This window comes from Ziziphus jujuba, chromosome 5 (genome assembly GCF_031755915.1).
Source record: "Ziziphus jujuba cultivar Dongzao chromosome 5, ASM3175591v1".
Taxonomy (NCBI): Eukaryota; Viridiplantae; Streptophyta; class Magnoliopsida; order Rosales; family Rhamnaceae; genus Ziziphus; species Ziziphus jujuba.
Genome location: NC_083383.1, coordinates 12,185,217 through 12,202,556, shown reverse-complemented (window position 1 = coordinate 12,202,556; position 17,340 = coordinate 12,185,217). Strand labels below are relative to the sequence as shown.

At 29.3% G+C, this 17,340-nt stretch overlaps 2 protein-coding genes across 3 annotated transcripts; both read right to left on the bottom strand.

Moving 5' to 3' along the window:
- Positions 1-5,373: 5,373 nt before the first annotated feature.
- LOC107422665 (uncharacterized) lies at positions 5,374-8,296 on the bottom strand. Of its 2 annotated transcripts, none has more exons than XM_025076072.2 (3): positions 8,171-8,296; positions 7,759-7,863; positions 5,374-6,779 (listed from the first exon to the last, which is right to left on the bottom strand). In XM_025076072.2, exon 3 carries the CDS (start codon positions 6,627-6,629, stop codon positions 5,625-5,627), a length of 1,005 nt encoding a protein of 334 aa, XP_024931840.1. In that variant the 5' UTR covers positions 6,630-6,779; positions 7,759-7,863; positions 8,171-8,296; the 3' UTR covers positions 5,374-5,624. The 2 variants fall into 2 exon arrangements, with proteins under 2 accessions (XP_024931840.1, XP_015887626.1); XM_016032140.3 differs by having other exon boundaries at positions 5,374-6,523.
- A 6,183-nt stretch (positions 8,297-14,479) lies between these two features.
- LOC107422664 (uncharacterized) lies at positions 14,480-17,122 on the bottom strand. The gene is made up of 2 exons (XM_016032139.4): positions 16,894-17,122; positions 14,480-15,641 (listed from the first exon to the last, which is right to left on the bottom strand). Exons 1-2 carry the CDS (start codon positions 16,933-16,935, stop codon positions 14,793-14,795), a joined length of 891 nt encoding a protein of 296 aa, XP_015887625.2. The 5' UTR covers positions 16,936-17,122; the 3' UTR covers positions 14,480-14,792.
- Between the last annotated feature and the right edge of the window lie 218 nt (positions 17,123-17,340).

The following is a 17,340-nucleotide window of genomic DNA, read 5'->3' as shown; positions in this document are numbered from 1 at the left end:
TTTTTGTTTTTATTTGACGCACCTTTTCTAGAATGGGTTTCCGGTCCAACGCAAAATGGATCACGACAGGAATTTTCTAGTAGGAGGATGGAGCACGTTTTTACCATTTTTTTCTCATTTGGACGGCAAATTTGGATGATCAGATGACTTTCCAGATTTATTTTTGGATTAATTATGTTTTGACACCTCTGGTTTTTCAAAAATTACAGTTTATATTTTTAACTTTTCTACTTAACAATCTAAATTTTAAATTTTTTTATTTATTATAACAGTGAGATAATATGAATGATATTAAATTATCTTAAATTTCAAACTAGAAAATATTAAAACGTTAAATTTTAAAATCGTTTTTTAATATTTACATATTAAATATCTTCTAATTTAAAATTTAATAGAATTTAATATTAATCAAGTGATCTATTGTTAACAAACAGATAGAAACTATCAAAATGTAAAATTTTATAAATAGATTAAATATTTTATATTTTAATATTTTTTAGTTTGAAAATTTATATAATTTAATATTAATTACTAATTGACAGTTAGATTTGTAATTAAAAATGAAAAAAGATCAAAGTGTAACAAGTTGAAAAATTAAAAATTTAAAATTGCTAATGTTGAAGACCTAAATTGTAAAATCCTAAAAGTTGAAGGCCTTAAGTGTAATTAATTTTTTTTATAACAATAATTAAACTATTTTATCAATTATATATCATATGTTATATTCATTAGAAAAGGATTATGCCCATAGTTACATAGTTTATATCTTGTCCTTGAACCTTTTTTTCTTTTTTATACACTAACTTTTAAATTATTTTTTAGTTTAATTTTTAGTAGTTTTGAAACATATGGTACATTTATTGTAACAAGAAAACAACCAAGTTACAAAATTAAACAACCCTTCAAGCTGCGAATATTGATCTTTTGCTTGCTTTTTTCAATCTTTGTTTATACTTGACTTTTAATCATTATTATTTATTTTCTAATTCAATCAATCTATGGTTATGATTAAAATCACTTGATCATTTAATATCACATGATTGTACATAACCACTAAAACTCTATTCATATGCAATAAACAAGAGTTTTGATTAAAATCGACATCAGGAAAAAAAAAAAAAAAAAAAAGGTCTACCACTTCAGGAGTATTGAATGGCTGGGTACTCTGCATATGATCTTATACTGGATGGAATATTTTCCACATCAGCAAACATTCTTTACCAGGAGAGTTCTATTTGGAGAAAAATTAGGCACTCTATCTAACTCTTCAGGATTTTGAGATTAATGGAATTAGAAAATCAAACAAAAATATCAAAATACATGATAACACGCAAAAGGAATATAAACTAAAAGAGATAAGAGTTTTAATGTGGTTCAATGATTAATGTGATTTCTACATCCATAGAGCAAACCGGCACTCAAAAACTCATTCTCAAATGTGCTTGAATGTTTATAATGGTGAAGTCTTTCCTCTTTCAATTACGACGGGTAGTTTTTCTCTCACATAAGCACATAAAAAATAAAAGGGGTTAAATATATTAAACCTAGAAGTATATTAGTTTTTTAATATATAACTCTCTCCCTTATAAAAAAAAAAAAAAAAAAAAAATCTTCACCATAACATGTTCACCGTTCGATTCTGGTCTATTTCTTTTGGTTCTTATTAGTGAACAAATTCAATTAATTAGTTGGTTACATAGCTGGAGATTTTTAGTTTTTAAAGCTAATCAAAACCAACTGAATATTGGTTAGTTGGTTTTTAGCCGATTTAAATTTTCGAAGAAATGGCCTATGAAAGATGTAGACTGATCCCAAACGCAAACAACAATGTGGAAGCCATTTGTGTTAAAGGCCCTTTAAAATTGTTAATTGGTTTCTCGTAGTGTAAATTCGATGCTACGTTGATGAAGAGTAGTGGGCTAAATTGAGGGAAAAGATAGGGACTTCTGTGTGGGAATGAAGAAAACAAAATAAAATCAAGTATAGGCTTTTTCTTTATTTATTGCTGGTTTTGGAGGTAAAGGGTGTCCTTGCAGCTTTAAAGTGATGATGATAATTTTGAATAGTAGAGATCTCTTAAGAGTATCTTCAAGAAATTTTTTATATTTTTATGACTTTTTATATTTTTATTTTGAAGAGTTAATATGTAAAAACAATTTCCAATCCAATGATTTGGGCTTTCCAAATTTGAAGAGCCAAAAATATTTTTTATTATTTAATAATTATTAAATTCCAAGACCACTATATTAATGTATTTAATAATTTGGTTGGATCTATAAAGAAAAATGGAGGGAAATAACATAATAATTAAGAAAAACTTCTAGTCAAAAACCAAAAAAGCAGAAAAAAAAATATAACAATAAATATTTATTGAAAAATTTAAAAAAAATGATATAAAAAGTGTTGTCAGAAAAGATTTTAAAATCTAACTCTTTAAACATAAAGATACTTTTTAATATTTAAAAAATATTTTTTATTTTTAAAAAATTTTTTAGAATGTTATAAATAAGAGTTTTAAAAATGATAATTTCGACGAATACAAGTTTTGAATGGGTCCAAAATTCTTTATTTCTCCTATCTTTCTCTATCTTTGTGAAATCTTGCAGTAGAGAGGAAGCTAGGGCAATATGAGAATAGTGATATACTTGGCTAGTTTCGGTGACCTAGGGATTTGCAAGATGGTTTTTTAAAATTGACTGCTACATTCTTATTGATTGTAATTAATTGATCAACTATGGCAAAAATTCGGTCGGTTGATTATTCTAGTTATCCAATTTTTATGCGCAATTCTACTCTTTTTCCTTTCATAACTGGAACCCTTTTATGTTCCCATACAACACACCTTTCGGCAACTAATTCTCTTTGTCTCTTTTTTTTCACACAACTTGTACCAAATACTAAAACTATAATAAACTCTCTTCCTTAACAATGGTGGGCACCTCCATAGGTGTTATCAAATTTAGTTCTTTAATCTAAAAATCCAATACAGAATAAGCTACTCAGATTTCATTAACAATGGTGGGCACCATCGATCCAAATCTTAAATATTTTTTTTTAAAAATAAATTTATATGATATTTGTGTTTTAGATTGATTTAAATAAATTGAAAGTAAATAGAATTTACAAATAATGTTTTATGATGTTTAATGACAAATAAGTTGGGAGATTCCAGTAAAGAAGAGGAAAAAAAAAAAAAAAATGAGATAGGGGTAGCCATCTGGAGAAGAAATTGGAGAGTTGGAACTTGATGTTAAGTTTTGATGTGGGTTTTTGGTGGTCATGTGCAAGTAAATGCGATATTAAATGGTGTAGCTTTAGTCTTGATCATTAGATTGAATGAATTAGAAAAAGAATAACTATGATTAAAAGTCAAACATAAATAAGGACTCAACAAAGCAAGCAAAGGATCCATATTTAGACTCTGCATGTTGCATCAATATACTATATGTCTCAAAATAGATAAAAAAAAAATTAAAATTAAAAATACGTTAAATATCGAACCACGTCAACAATTAAAGTATCAAAACCAAAATGTCACCAAAAAAATAAAATAAAAACCAAATTGCAATTATGGATATAGTTCACAGATTGAAAGCATCCTCAATGGCAATGTAGATTGCTGTATATGTAGAAGAGAAATTAACAATATTAATATTTAGATTGCATAAATGTATTGTTAAATAAAAAATTATTCTACAAATGGTATGTGTAGAAAGATTATTTATACATAGAAAATACACAATATCTACCAGAACCTCTAAATATAAACAGTTATCTTAATAATATCTAGATCATATTAGTTTAATATTTATTCTAAACATGATTATTAGAGAATTGTTTTTTAAAAAAAAAACATATATTTTATTTATATAGCATGTTAAATTTCAATTATTTATATTTCTATTGAAGATATTCTAACAAAAAGCTAATCACCTTATTAGGAGTTACAAAAACATTGCTTACATATTTCATTTATGTTACAATGATTACATAATTCTTAAAACCTTCACATGTAAAATAAGTATGAAAATGAGTAAATTTTAATTACAGCTTAATTGGCGGTATTTATAGAAAAATGTGGCAATTTATAAATGCAATTTTTTAAAATATGTAAACAAAATAGGAGAAATTGAAATAAAATAAAATGTGAAGGATGTGCTACGTAATTTCTACCTATAGGAGCGGCTGTTTGTGTAATTTTAACTTTTCTTGAAGTTATTAGTCCGTTAAAAATAAAGAGTGGAGAAGTTTATCGATTAAATTTTACTTATTTTATTGTTTATACAGGACATCCTATTCCATCCTATCACCTGATTAATTTCAAATGGATTAAAAAAATACAATTAACATTATATAATTAAGGACAACTCAAAGTGATTTAGTTTTCAATGGATTTAGTTTTTTTTTTTTAATACTATATATTGGGATTTGAACTTGGATTACTACTCGTGACTAGATTATGTTATAAAATATTTTAGTAGATTTTTATACACATTTTAATAAAACGTATATTTAATTTCACATTGAAAACCCTAATAAATGTTTTCACCCCACCCCTCTCCCACAAAAAAAATTTAAAAAAATAAAAAATAAAAAGCCCAATAACTGCTATAAGTAGGAATTTCAGTCACATAAAATAAATAAATAAAAAATTTTGAGCTTTTTATTTAATTATCTTAGATCTTTTCATAAGCAAAATCTTTTACATGATTAAAACATTTTAACACACAAACATTATACAATGCTTTTAAATTATAATAAAGGATTTGAATGTTAATTTGTAAATTATTTAGAGACTTGGCCAAAAGAAAAAAAGAAAAAAAAAAAGAAAAAAGAAAGAAAATTGAGACCAAAAAAAAAAAAAAGAGAGAAAATTGTTTAGAGATCCTTATTTAAAATATAATTAAAGACAATTATGAGCGTGGTTATAAATTAAGTTTAACGTAAAATTCTAAAGAACCTAAAAAATGTTATGCTTTAAAAGGAAATTATAACTTGTTTTATAATAACAGGGAAAATTAGAGTCGATCTTGTAGAAGAATAATTACTCCCCCACCCTTAAAAAGAGTACTTTACACATACGTCCCCTCCGTTCAAAACATTCTTTATTTGAGCACTTTTACTATTTGAATCCCAAAAATATCTCCCATCACTCTTAAAAGTTAAAATTATTATAAAAATATTTACGTTAAAAAAATATCCTTATAATTCTAGCAGACTAGTCTCATCATTTTTTACAATTCTATCTTTTATGCATTGTCTTTTAAAAACCCATTATTTATAAAAACATCATATATATATTCAAAAAAAAAACTGCAAATTCATATTTTGGATTTTTTTTTTCTTTTTTACTCTTTTTTTCTTTTTGTGGGGGGTAGTTGGCAAGGCCTGTAAACTTTTCTATTAAGCACAAACAGCTTTTTGTTTATTCCATTATTCTCACAAAAAAAGAAAACCAAAAAAAAAAGTACATATATATATATATAAAATGAAAAGAAAGAGCTAAACAACAAGAACAGAATGCAAAAGGGAGATTATAACTATCAAACTCTCTCTTCCAATTCTATCTATCATCTCTATTCAAACTTCGTCATGAAGAGCTTCAAACTGTTTGATAAAAAGCCTCACATAACAGCGGCCACAGGACGGAGAGGAACAGAAGAAGAAGACGAAGACTGATCTAAGTATCTATGTGGACCTTCATGGACCTTAACACCATTGCAGCAGAAACACTGTTTTGAATCCATAAACATCCCACTAGCATACGTAGCACTGAACTTCGTAGTAAACTTCGAAATCTCCTCTTTATCCTCATCATCATCTCCATCTCCATGCTCATTCTCTTCCTCATCACCTTTACTTTCCATTTCTTCTTCCTCTTCAACAATTTTCTCTTTCCCTTTATCTTTTTCAACGAACTGGAGATGATCTAGATCCTCCAGTTCAAGGTCGTTGTATCCTTCTTCATTTTCAACTTGCTCGTCCATAGGAATGAGCTTCAAGATGAGACGGCCATTGTCTCTGCGAGCATAAAAATACTCGTGGCGTTGTACTCTCTTCTCTCTTAAAATGAGCCTTCCGTCGTGGGTGTACTCCCTCCTAAACACCCACGGCATTCGTCCCGGTAGGTTCCCGGTACGTGCCAGCGAAGGTATTGGTGGTGGATATTCCTTCTCCACTGCATTCCTTCTATCCCAGTACCTTCCATTAAACCTACCTGTATAAGAAGCTGAGGTTCTCCTCTCTATTGGCTTCAGTATCTCTTCCTCATTGGAGCTCATGTATACACCGCTCTCGGTCCCTATCAAATCACCCATGGAAGATGATGATGAGCTGTCTACAACTATTGAAGAACATGAAGACAGTGACTTCGATAGCGACGACGACGATGACAATGGCGGTGACGGTGATATCGCCGGCCGTAATGATGTTGGTAATTTCGAAACCATGTAAGAATGGATTATGTCATTTTGACCATGAAGGCGGCCTTTTTCTTCTTTTTGGTGGATTAGGGTTTTCAGTCCTGGATGGAGATTTTGTTGAAGGGTTAGCTGAGGTTGTTTTTTTGGTGACGGTGATGATGATAATCCACATGCCCTAAAAATAATCTCAGTGAAAGAGAAAACCATGGATTTAGCTGTGCAAAGTAGGTCTTGATTCGGTAAATCCACGACTTAATAAAACTCTTTTTTTTTTCTTTTTTCAAACCCTAATATTTGAAATTTAAGAAGAAATTATATATAGCTTAGCCTTTTTTCCAAGAAAAATTCAGCTGAACCCTACAAAGAAATAAGGTTGAAAAAATTAGATTAATAAAAAAATTAGATGTTGCCACATGATAGAGAATAATTATCAGGTGTTGATTAATTAATTGGATAAATGACAAGATTTTAATCGTCCATTTTCAGAATAATTGTAGAGCGTTTTGATTATTAATGCGGATTATATATATCCTTTGGTGTTAATTAAATCGTACATATCCTTTTTTTTCTCATTTTTTGCTTTGAAAATCTTATCCAAATTTCACCCAGAAAAAGAATTTGTTTAATTAGCTAAATACAATTTTGCATCCTATATCTTATCTAAGTTTCAACTATATATATATATATATATATCGTTTGCATTCACCAGCGTTCATCCAATTATGATTATACATATTTATATATATATATATATATATGTATATATATTTTCTGTCAACTCAACAGACGGCCACGATAATGATGAGTTTCTGGGATGTAATTGTAAATATTTTAATTTTTCAGCCATTTTATTAATTAATATTAAGAAGTACAGTTCACTTCCACCTTTGGTCCAAATAATAACGATAATAATAATAAAAAAAGAAAGACAAAATTAAAAACGGAATGCCTAGTATAAGACAAAAATATAGCTTCTTCTGCATAATATTTGAGGAATAAGCAACGAAAGATTCACTTGCCAAAAAATGCCTTTTACTATGTATATATGCGCAAGAGAGGATAATATCAAATATATATATATATATATATATCTTCCCACTTTTATAAAAGTATAAACCTAGAAGAAAAAAGGAAAATTTTCTTTTTCATTAATATCTCTTTTTATAAGCTTTTGAAATAATTACAAGAAGTCATAATTGGTTTTAAATTCTCATTTAATTAATAATAAAAAGAATCAACAGACTTATTTCCATCATGGGTCAAATTTCATAGAAAATAAATATATTTTATATAAAATCAAAATAAATAAAATCATGGGGTGGAGAGCTATTCATACAGTGTCACACAGCCGTTCTCGTCATGATCCAGAAAGCAATAATAGGCAGCTGTCGGATCTTCTTCTCACTTTGCTCAGCAACGTCAATAAAATTCACAAAATGGTCTGGAAACAAAAATAATAATAAATAAATAAATAAAATTATCAAAAAAAAAAAAAAACAAAACAAAACAAAACCAATTTGCTCAGGAAGATTTCAAACTCTTTGCATAAGGCAAAATTTAAAAGTTCTAATCACCTTACTTACATATATATATTTATTGAATATCATATATATAAATTATATTCTACAAGTAGAATGCTCAAAAGACCACTAAGAGATCCGAAAGAAGATGAATTTTCCAATGTAAAGAAAATTTGAAGAAGAAGAAAAGCATCAGCATAATTACATATATAATAAAAATATACTTACCCTGTGATTGTGCATTGCATTAGTCTATTTTCTCTCTCAAACAAAGAAGAGAGAAACGACAGAGAAACATTGGGGGGAAAAAAGAAATTTCTCAAAACTTTCAAGTAAATTACATATGAATTCTCATTTTCTTGTATAAATCTACTTGGGCTTAGTAACCCATTTATAGTGGAAAGGTTAAGGATAAAATGATAAATCGTGTGTTGGATTACCTTAATACCCCAGCTGTAACTTGGTGGCCACAGCTTCGACACGTCAAGAGGCAATGGTACAAGGGTCATTTCATTTCTTACTGAAACGGCTACTTCCAAAGAGTGGGTTTGATTCATCTGGAGCTGTTTTGGCCTCGGATTTGTGTAATCATAGTCATGGCTGGTAGATTAAAGCCTGACCCCGCTGCCCACAGTTTTTGATTCGTGGGGTTTATTGTATTGGCGTGAAGACGACCGCATAGGATTATATAAGTGAACTGAATTTGTCTGCTTTCGTATGCCTGGCTTCCATGTTTGATGCCAGGTCCGTTGCCTTCCTTCTTCTCTGAACACCTTCTTGGACACGTAAATAAATATTTTTATAAGACTATTTTTATTTTTTTTTGGCTGAAATATTTTTTTATAAGACTATATATTTTAATTGTGAAATCCCCTTATATTTTTCCTTTTTTGAAAATTAAATTTACTTAAAACGAATACTTGTTTTTGTCCAATTACTTAAATTATAAGAAGCTAAAAAGGATAAGATCGAGGGTATTTTTGTCTTTCAACGAGTAGATGCAATGCATATAAGTTCTACACTAAACCGTCAGTGGGACCCAACGTTTCGGGGTGGTAACCAAAGATGAATGGCTTCAGATCAACCTTCGGAACTGCTTGCGGAGTCTTAGACCGTCAGATCAGTTCGTGTGTGGGGCCATGGAGTAAATTGAACTTTGAATGATGGATAAGTTCAAAGCCAGGTCAATCATAACAGCACACGTCTACGGCAAATCACCCAGTGAGTGACAGCTTCTGTGGTGCAACCGTCCACAGGCTGTCTTTTTTGATTGACTAAATTGCCCTTCCTCTGGTGGTGCTGGTGCTGGTGCTGGTGCTGGTGGTGGGTCCGTGGGTGTGTGTGTGTGTTTTTTTTTTTTTTTTTTGGTTTCCCTTCCTATGTTTGTATTTTCCAAATTGCTTGCATTTGGGGATAAAAACAAAAAAAAAAAAAAGGTTAAATAATCCAATATTGAGGTTATATATTAGCCGTCTTACCATTATTAAATATGCTAGTAATCAATAATATTGTACATAGAGTAAGCAATAATTATTTGGGAAAGCGAAACCAATTGTACTTGTTGCACATTATTAAAAAAATAATAATAATAAAAAAAGTACCTAAGGTTTCACAATTACAATAAATTCCAGATAAAATTGGTGTGAAGTTTATGGGTTATTGTTTTTTTATAATTATATAAAGTACGGATATTTGTTGGTCATAATCGTTCTGACTTCTGTCAATACAGGTTTTCCTGTTCATTTAATTTGTTTGTTTCAACTAAATTGCCTTTGAAATGAAAGGATAAATATTTACATTTTTATATATTGGCTTCTTTAAAGAAGATGTTTAACCTCGTAAACTCCGAAATCCTAAAATATTGTTTTTTTTTTCTTTGAATTAAAATATCATTTTGTATACATATATATATATATATAAACACTCGGAAACAAAATATATCTAATTTAATTTTATTGTTATCGGTAAGGGTATCAACTTAAAACGATGCAAAACGTGCCCATGAATTTGTCATTATCGTCCAATATCAAATTTTGAGTGTGCTATAAACATTCTTTATGTTTTTTTTATTAAATCTAAATTTTATGCTTTTTTTTTTAGCAATTATTCGTTTTTATATCATTAATTTGTTTTTTCGATATCCCAAGATGATCACTCTAAAAAAATGTCTTTTACACTATGTAATTTAGTTTTATACCCTGTTTATAAAATTTGATTTTCTACCACACCGATAATGGTAATACAATACCCACTAAACTAGTTTACTAAACTTCATATCTAATTGCAGAGCACTATACTCGTTGTTAAAAAAATTGATTACACGTTCACATTTTAAAATAAATTATGGTATGACTGACAAATAAGGAATTTAATGAGAAATCATTCAATATATCTGTCCCATGTATATTTTTTTTCAGGATCCATATGTACTTTGTATGTGGACCTTGTATAAGTTTGTCAAAGATTTTTAGGACGGATCTATTGGATAAATCTCTATAATAAAAATTAATTAAAAGAATATCATATCATGGGAACTAATAATAAATTATTCAATAGGTTTGTCCTAAGTGGATCTACTTTCACAAATATATGGGATCCATATAAGGATAGTATATGTAATTTGAAAGACTTATGTTGCACAAGCCAAGTGATTAATTTTTTAGAGTGGGAATGAATAAAAGAGTATCACGTTTGTTAATATCCATAATTTCATAAAACTAATTTATGCTTTTAGTTAAAGCATCTTCAAATAAAACTATGAATGGTAAAAATAGACATAATACATAAATAAGATAGATAATAATTTAAAAAAATAGTAAAATAGACAGTACTCTTTAATAATAATGTCAATTTTAAATGTTAAATTGAGCATGTTTATTCTAAATATTTTGTAAGATATTCTTTATTTTCGATAAAAGTTAAATTTTCTTAAAAACACATTTAAAAAAAATAATTAATAATTATCAATATATATATATTTTTATATATTATCATCAAAGAATAAATTTTATGCATTTATGTCATTTGTATATAATATTGTCATATTAATCCAATGAAAGAATATCACTGGTTTTTCCATTCATACATTAGCAATTTTATGTTCTATATATGCCGTATCTACATCTAGACATCTATTTAACATCTAAAGGTGTGTTACATATGATATTCCCCAATTTAACCTGAATTACAAATCACATAAATACAATAAAAGAAAGATTCGTGGTATACAGCCGTCGGATTACAAAGAGTCCCCTGTAAATGTCTTTAAATGTGCTAATTGATGAGCAAGTTTTGCTTGAATTTCACTTTATAACTAGTATTTTACATGCGCCTATAGCTGGTCAGAGGGGAAACCCAAAAAAGAAAAAAGAAAAGAAAAAAGAAATCTATTGCAAAAAAAGAAATCTATTGCAGGTGTTTTTTTTATTTTTATTCTTTTTGGTGAATAGATTCTATTGCAAGGTCAACTCAACATGATTTCCCAGTTTTTATGTTTTTGATATACTCCAGCTAGTATATATATAAAAAGAAATATATGCATATATGATAATAGATAGAATTTTGACATGTTAGAAACATTAGCTTCTTGTTGGACAAAAGATTAATGGAGCATCATTAATCTTTTTTTCTTTACTTCAATATACTAGCCATTAATTCCCTAAAATTAATATTGATATTTTAATACAATTATTGTAATATTTTCTTTTTTTCATGAAAAAAGAGTGTAATATCTTAATTTCAACGAATATAGCACATATATGTTTACCTTACTGCTGAGACCTTCACACTACCCAAAAGCCGCAAGCAAATATTTTTTTCCATCATCAGCAATTTTTTGTGTTGAACCGCTTCAGCTTGTGAGTTTCTCTCTTAGGTACGTAGGATCTAGATATCCATTATTTGGATCAAATACATGTACTACACTGATCAATATTATATATTGTTTTGTTAAATTCAATTAAACAAATGAAAGTTCTCTTCGTTTCACAATCAGCAAATACAATTAGTACACGAAATTTTTTTTTTTTTGGTAAATAATTAATTAGTATATATATATATATATATATATGAATGTTGGAGATTAATTACATAACAAAACTAAACGAATACTAACACATAGAATTGTATAATCTATAGCCAAAAACCAAAATTGGCATGGCGATGGAGCTGGCTAGCTGTCCTCCAAAATTACCTAGAATATTAAACCATTAAGCAGCGAGGCTTTAGGGTTTAAATTGCATGGTGGAATTTGAGTCCAAAATGAGTGCGACAGCCGAGCGCCTGATCGGAACCAAATAATTAAGCATTGATAGACGAACCAGCAGTGCTGCGGGGCTGCCGATATTTACTGTTGGATTACTTACAACTGTGATGTGGATTGAAGTGCAGCCCAATCATGAGCTCTGACACTTTGTATATATTTGAAGACAGCTAGCTGTATTACACCATTTTATATGGACGATGTCACATATATTATACATATCCCTCCCAAATCCCCCACCACATATACTAATACAACACTATTTTAATTAAGGCAACCAATTTTCTTTTTTCTTTTTTTTTTAATTAAAATATATGTTTACCGAATAATTTAGTAGGACAAATGAGGTTTGTCCGATAATATATATATATATATACACTTTTATGTATACACACTTTTAAAATCACATCCTTAACTTTTAAATTAGAATATTTATAATTCTGATATAAAATAATAACAACAATAATATGGTCGGAAATATAACAACGGTGAATTTTAATAGGTAATTGTTATAACTAGAATCTATAAATGTTTGATAGTAATTTAAATTAATTGGCTATTCAAAACAATTTATTTAATTTTCGTTTTAATTTTTAATTTTGTTATATTGGAATATTGAGATCCTAACTTAAATCATTAATAAAAAGAATTAGTGGCTTCTAAAAGTACATAATAATAACAATAATAATAATAATATACAAGATAGGAGCAACGGCTATGTGGTGATCTATAATAAATGTATATTTTATAAATATAGAAAATGAATTAAATTAAAGATGATGGAAGGTCCTCGTAAGTTGCACCCTGTACTTGTTACTGCTAGTCTGCCACTGATCTCCCCTGGATTATCCTCGAGGAGTGTGGGCAGTGAAAGCCTCAGAAGCCAAATTCTTTTCCCTCTCATATCTATCTTATGAGCCATCATTTTCCATTTTTGGTTTCTCAATATTTTTATTTATTTATTTTTATTTTCATTATATTTTATTTTATAAAATGGTTTCCAAAATTCTTCAGATAACACAACAGGATCACTCATAATTCCACCAACCCATATGCATGAACACCATTATTATACAATAAAATAAAATATTATATATAGCTATAAGTAATTAATGGTATTTATTTATCTATTTTTATCTTCAATTGTGAAATTTTATCTATAATTTTCATTTACAGTCCTGTTTATAAATCTCATATATTATCAAAACCAAATATATATATATATATATATATATAATGTTATCTTTATAGATATTTCACAACTCATATATATATATATATATTATTTATATCAACCTATCATTGCCGGCAATCATAAAATTAAAATTTATCAACGGAACAGTACAGAAAAGGACCAGCTTCCATCTCCCCACTCCAAGCTCATCCCTATTTCAAAATAAGTGGATCGAGCTCAGACACTTGACACATAAACGGATTGTCAATCCTTCACTTTTGTCCAATATTAATTAATATTTTTTCATAATATTTTATATACACAGACATATAAATTCAAGGTTATTTAAGGTTTTGATGTATATATTTTATATTTTATATATGCACACTCACCATATGAATATAACCAATATGTTTCATTACAGTTTGTCTTTATTACATATATTTAGAAGTTGGATAAGGATTTCTGTTTCTTCTTTTTTCTTTTTAATTACAATTTGATCAAGGTTTGAATTCCATGAATACCCGTTTCTTCTACATTAGTAGAAATTTCTAGGTAGCGCATTTATATTGCATCAACAGTACAATGATTAATTATATACATACATATATATATATATATATATCCCTAATGTCCTTTAATACAATTAATTTTTCTTTCAAAAAGAAAAAGAAAAAAAAAAGATGAAAAATCAATGAACACAAATAATATATATATATATATATATTCAATTATTAGTGGAATGTTGTTGCACCATGTCACGACAAGTATACATACGTTTTATAAAAAATTTTAATCCTACTATAGATGTTACCCCATCTGCCCTTGCCCTATTAATATTGCAATACCCTGCTCATAAAACTTTCATTCCCGCATTAATATTTGGGTGAGGTTTTTCAACATTCCTAACAAGTGATATTCTGTTCTTTATAGATTCGTACATTACAGATTATATTATTACTTTTTTCTCTTACAAATAATGTTTCAAGTTTGTGAGTGATTTCCAGAAGATAAAAAATCACTTTGTTTTAGAGAAATCACACGTAGTAATTGGTGGTTTTTGTTGGGGGGGGGGGGGGGAAGGATTATGAGATTCCTCAAATGAAAATCACAAAACCAAACGTTTATTAATCAATTTGCATTGGCCATTTTGAATAGAGTTATACACTTCATTACTCTCTAGAATCAAATAAAATTAATGCATGAACATGGACTCAAAAAGAGATAAATTAGCTAGCAATGAAAAAAAAGTAAAAAAGTAAAAAAATTAAAAAATTAAAAAAAAATCAAACATTGCCCTCAAGTCTGCAACTCAACAGTGGATTGCCAAATTAACATGCTCTCTTTCGTTCTCATTTCCATTTATCACTTTTCTCTATATCACATACTAATATGTGTTAGTATGAGATTGATGCTTAAGTATGAACAGGCCTTATAGCCGGAACTGGAACCGGTACCCCGAATATACATGTCGATGCGCTTCTCACACTGTTATACTTCATGCAATATTTTCCATCATTCCCTTTCTTCGCCTCCAAGATATCATGCTCTTTATTATCCACCTCCACCTCCTTTTCAACCTCCATGAAATCATAATCTTTATCATCATCATCATCATAATCATCATCATCCTTATTCACATCACTAGGATCGGTCTCGATCTTGATCTCATCAGTCTCTTCATCATCATCCTCATCATCCATTTGGAGGTTGTCGACGGCCAAAACGGCGTCGTCGTCGTCGTCGTCGAGTGGCACGAGCTGCAAAGTAAGACGGCCGTTGGATCTATGAGCACGGAAGTACTCATGATGCTTCACTTTCTCTTCGGTTAGGATCAACCGTCCATCGCTGGTGTAATGCCGCTTCAAAACCCAAGGCATATGGCAATGCAGATTCTCCGTGCGGGCAAGCAAAGGTATCGGCGGTGGGAACTCCCTCTTCTTCAGTGACTGCCGTTGATCTCGTTTGCAGCTAAGCGGCTGTCTATTCCTGATCAAATCATCATGATGATGATCGTTAATATCCAAGGGCCGTTGATCTTGGTCATCATCTTTCAAAACATCAACGCAGCTCTCCGCACCAATGTAATCTCCAATATTGAAGGACGACGACAAACAAGGAGAAGTGGATAAGAAATCGGTCATGATGGAACGACAATCACCGCCGGAACAAGATGGTTGTCGTTCCGGTGGTTGTTGAATATCAGAGCAAAGGGTCAGATCTTCGAGACATAGACGATTTACATGGAGAGAAGCATCTGAGGTCTGCATATTGATAAAGGTTAATGGGGCGGGTTTTATTATAAATAGAGGAAGTGTGTGTCTAGAAGTACATGGAGAGGGACAGTGTGTTGCAGAATGGCATATTCGTTAAAAAAAAAAAAAAAAAAAAAACCATAAATAAATAAAAGAAAGTATCGAAGATTGGAAAGGATTGTGCAGAGCCAGCTAATCTGTGACGTCAAGTTATTTTTGGCTTATTTATTTTGGAATCAGAATCTGAGTTTAATTCTATCGCTAATTTTCTGCAAAATTTTGTCAACGAAAAAAAAAAAAAAATCAAATAAAGATCAGGATTGCAGAAATAAATATGGTAAATACTACAGAGGTGCTAAACATAGTAGTGGTACAAAAAATTAAATTTATGTTCCAGAACATTATATATATATATATATATATGTTATGGAGGGGAAGGAAAATGTGGTTGATTTGCAGAGACTGGTAGCGTCTGTAGCATACTGGCTTACACGTGGGTCGGTAGAGTGCACCACCTGTTGTTTTCATGTCACGCATAAATAGTAACACGCTCTTGCTTCTATCTCTATATATATATATGTATATGTCTTCTTTTCGTTTGTTTAAGAAAATACTCTATGATATAAAGAAATTGATGCCCGTAATATATATGATGTAAACTGCGATGCTTTGATAGATAAGCAATCCAAAATTATTGGAGGATATTTCATGATTGATTTCCTAAAACCGTATAAGCAATAAATTAGAAATTTTTTTTTGTACTTTCTGGAATTTTCTTATTGCCTTGCTAAGACTACTTTCTGGAATTTTTTATTATGTTTCCGTGAACAACCCAGAATCATATATATATATGTATATATATTTTAACTTTTATACTTTTCAACTTTCAAAACGAAAACACTTTAAATTCCTTTTTCTGCGCCTATTAAGGAAAAAAAAAATTTCTACCTGTGTTTTTTTGGTAATGATCTTAATATACATGAATGTCTATGGGACAGTTTTCTCACTGAAAATGAAAAGAAAAACACAGATTTCATTTTCAAAAAAAAAAAAAGAAGGGAAAGAAAACAAGAATTTACGTGCAGAGAAATTATGCAAATCAATGGTCATTGAATGAGACTGATGAAAACAGAAAGATGGTGATGGTGATGATGATTATGATGATGATGATGATATAGACATACAAAGAAAAAATGGATGATTATGATATGAGAGTTGAAAGAAGAAAAAGTAAGAAATGAAAGAGAATAATATAACGCACCCCAAGAGAAGAAAAACTGAGCGAATTAGATGTTGTGGTCATTTGTTTGGCGCAGCAGTTACAGCAATAATGACCAAAAAAGAGGGTTAAAGAAGAAGAAGAGGAAGACAACTAAGAATGAGAGAGAAACAGCCAGCAATTAATACAAAAGACAATTTATAAGAATATTATAATTTATGTGTATATACCAAATGACGTCGTTTTGCACTTTCTTTCTCTCTCTCTCTCTCTCTCTCTCTCCCCCCTATCCAATTCTCTACTAGGATAACCCATTTCTTTGGCGGGATTTTAGGGATTAGCCTTCTACGAGATATTGAACTGTATTTATTTATTTAAATATATAATCTTTTATGGTTACATGTCAATATTACGATGAAATATTAAAATATAAAGTAATTAATAAAAGTAGAACGTCTTTATTCCAAAAAAAAAAAAAAAAAAAAAAAA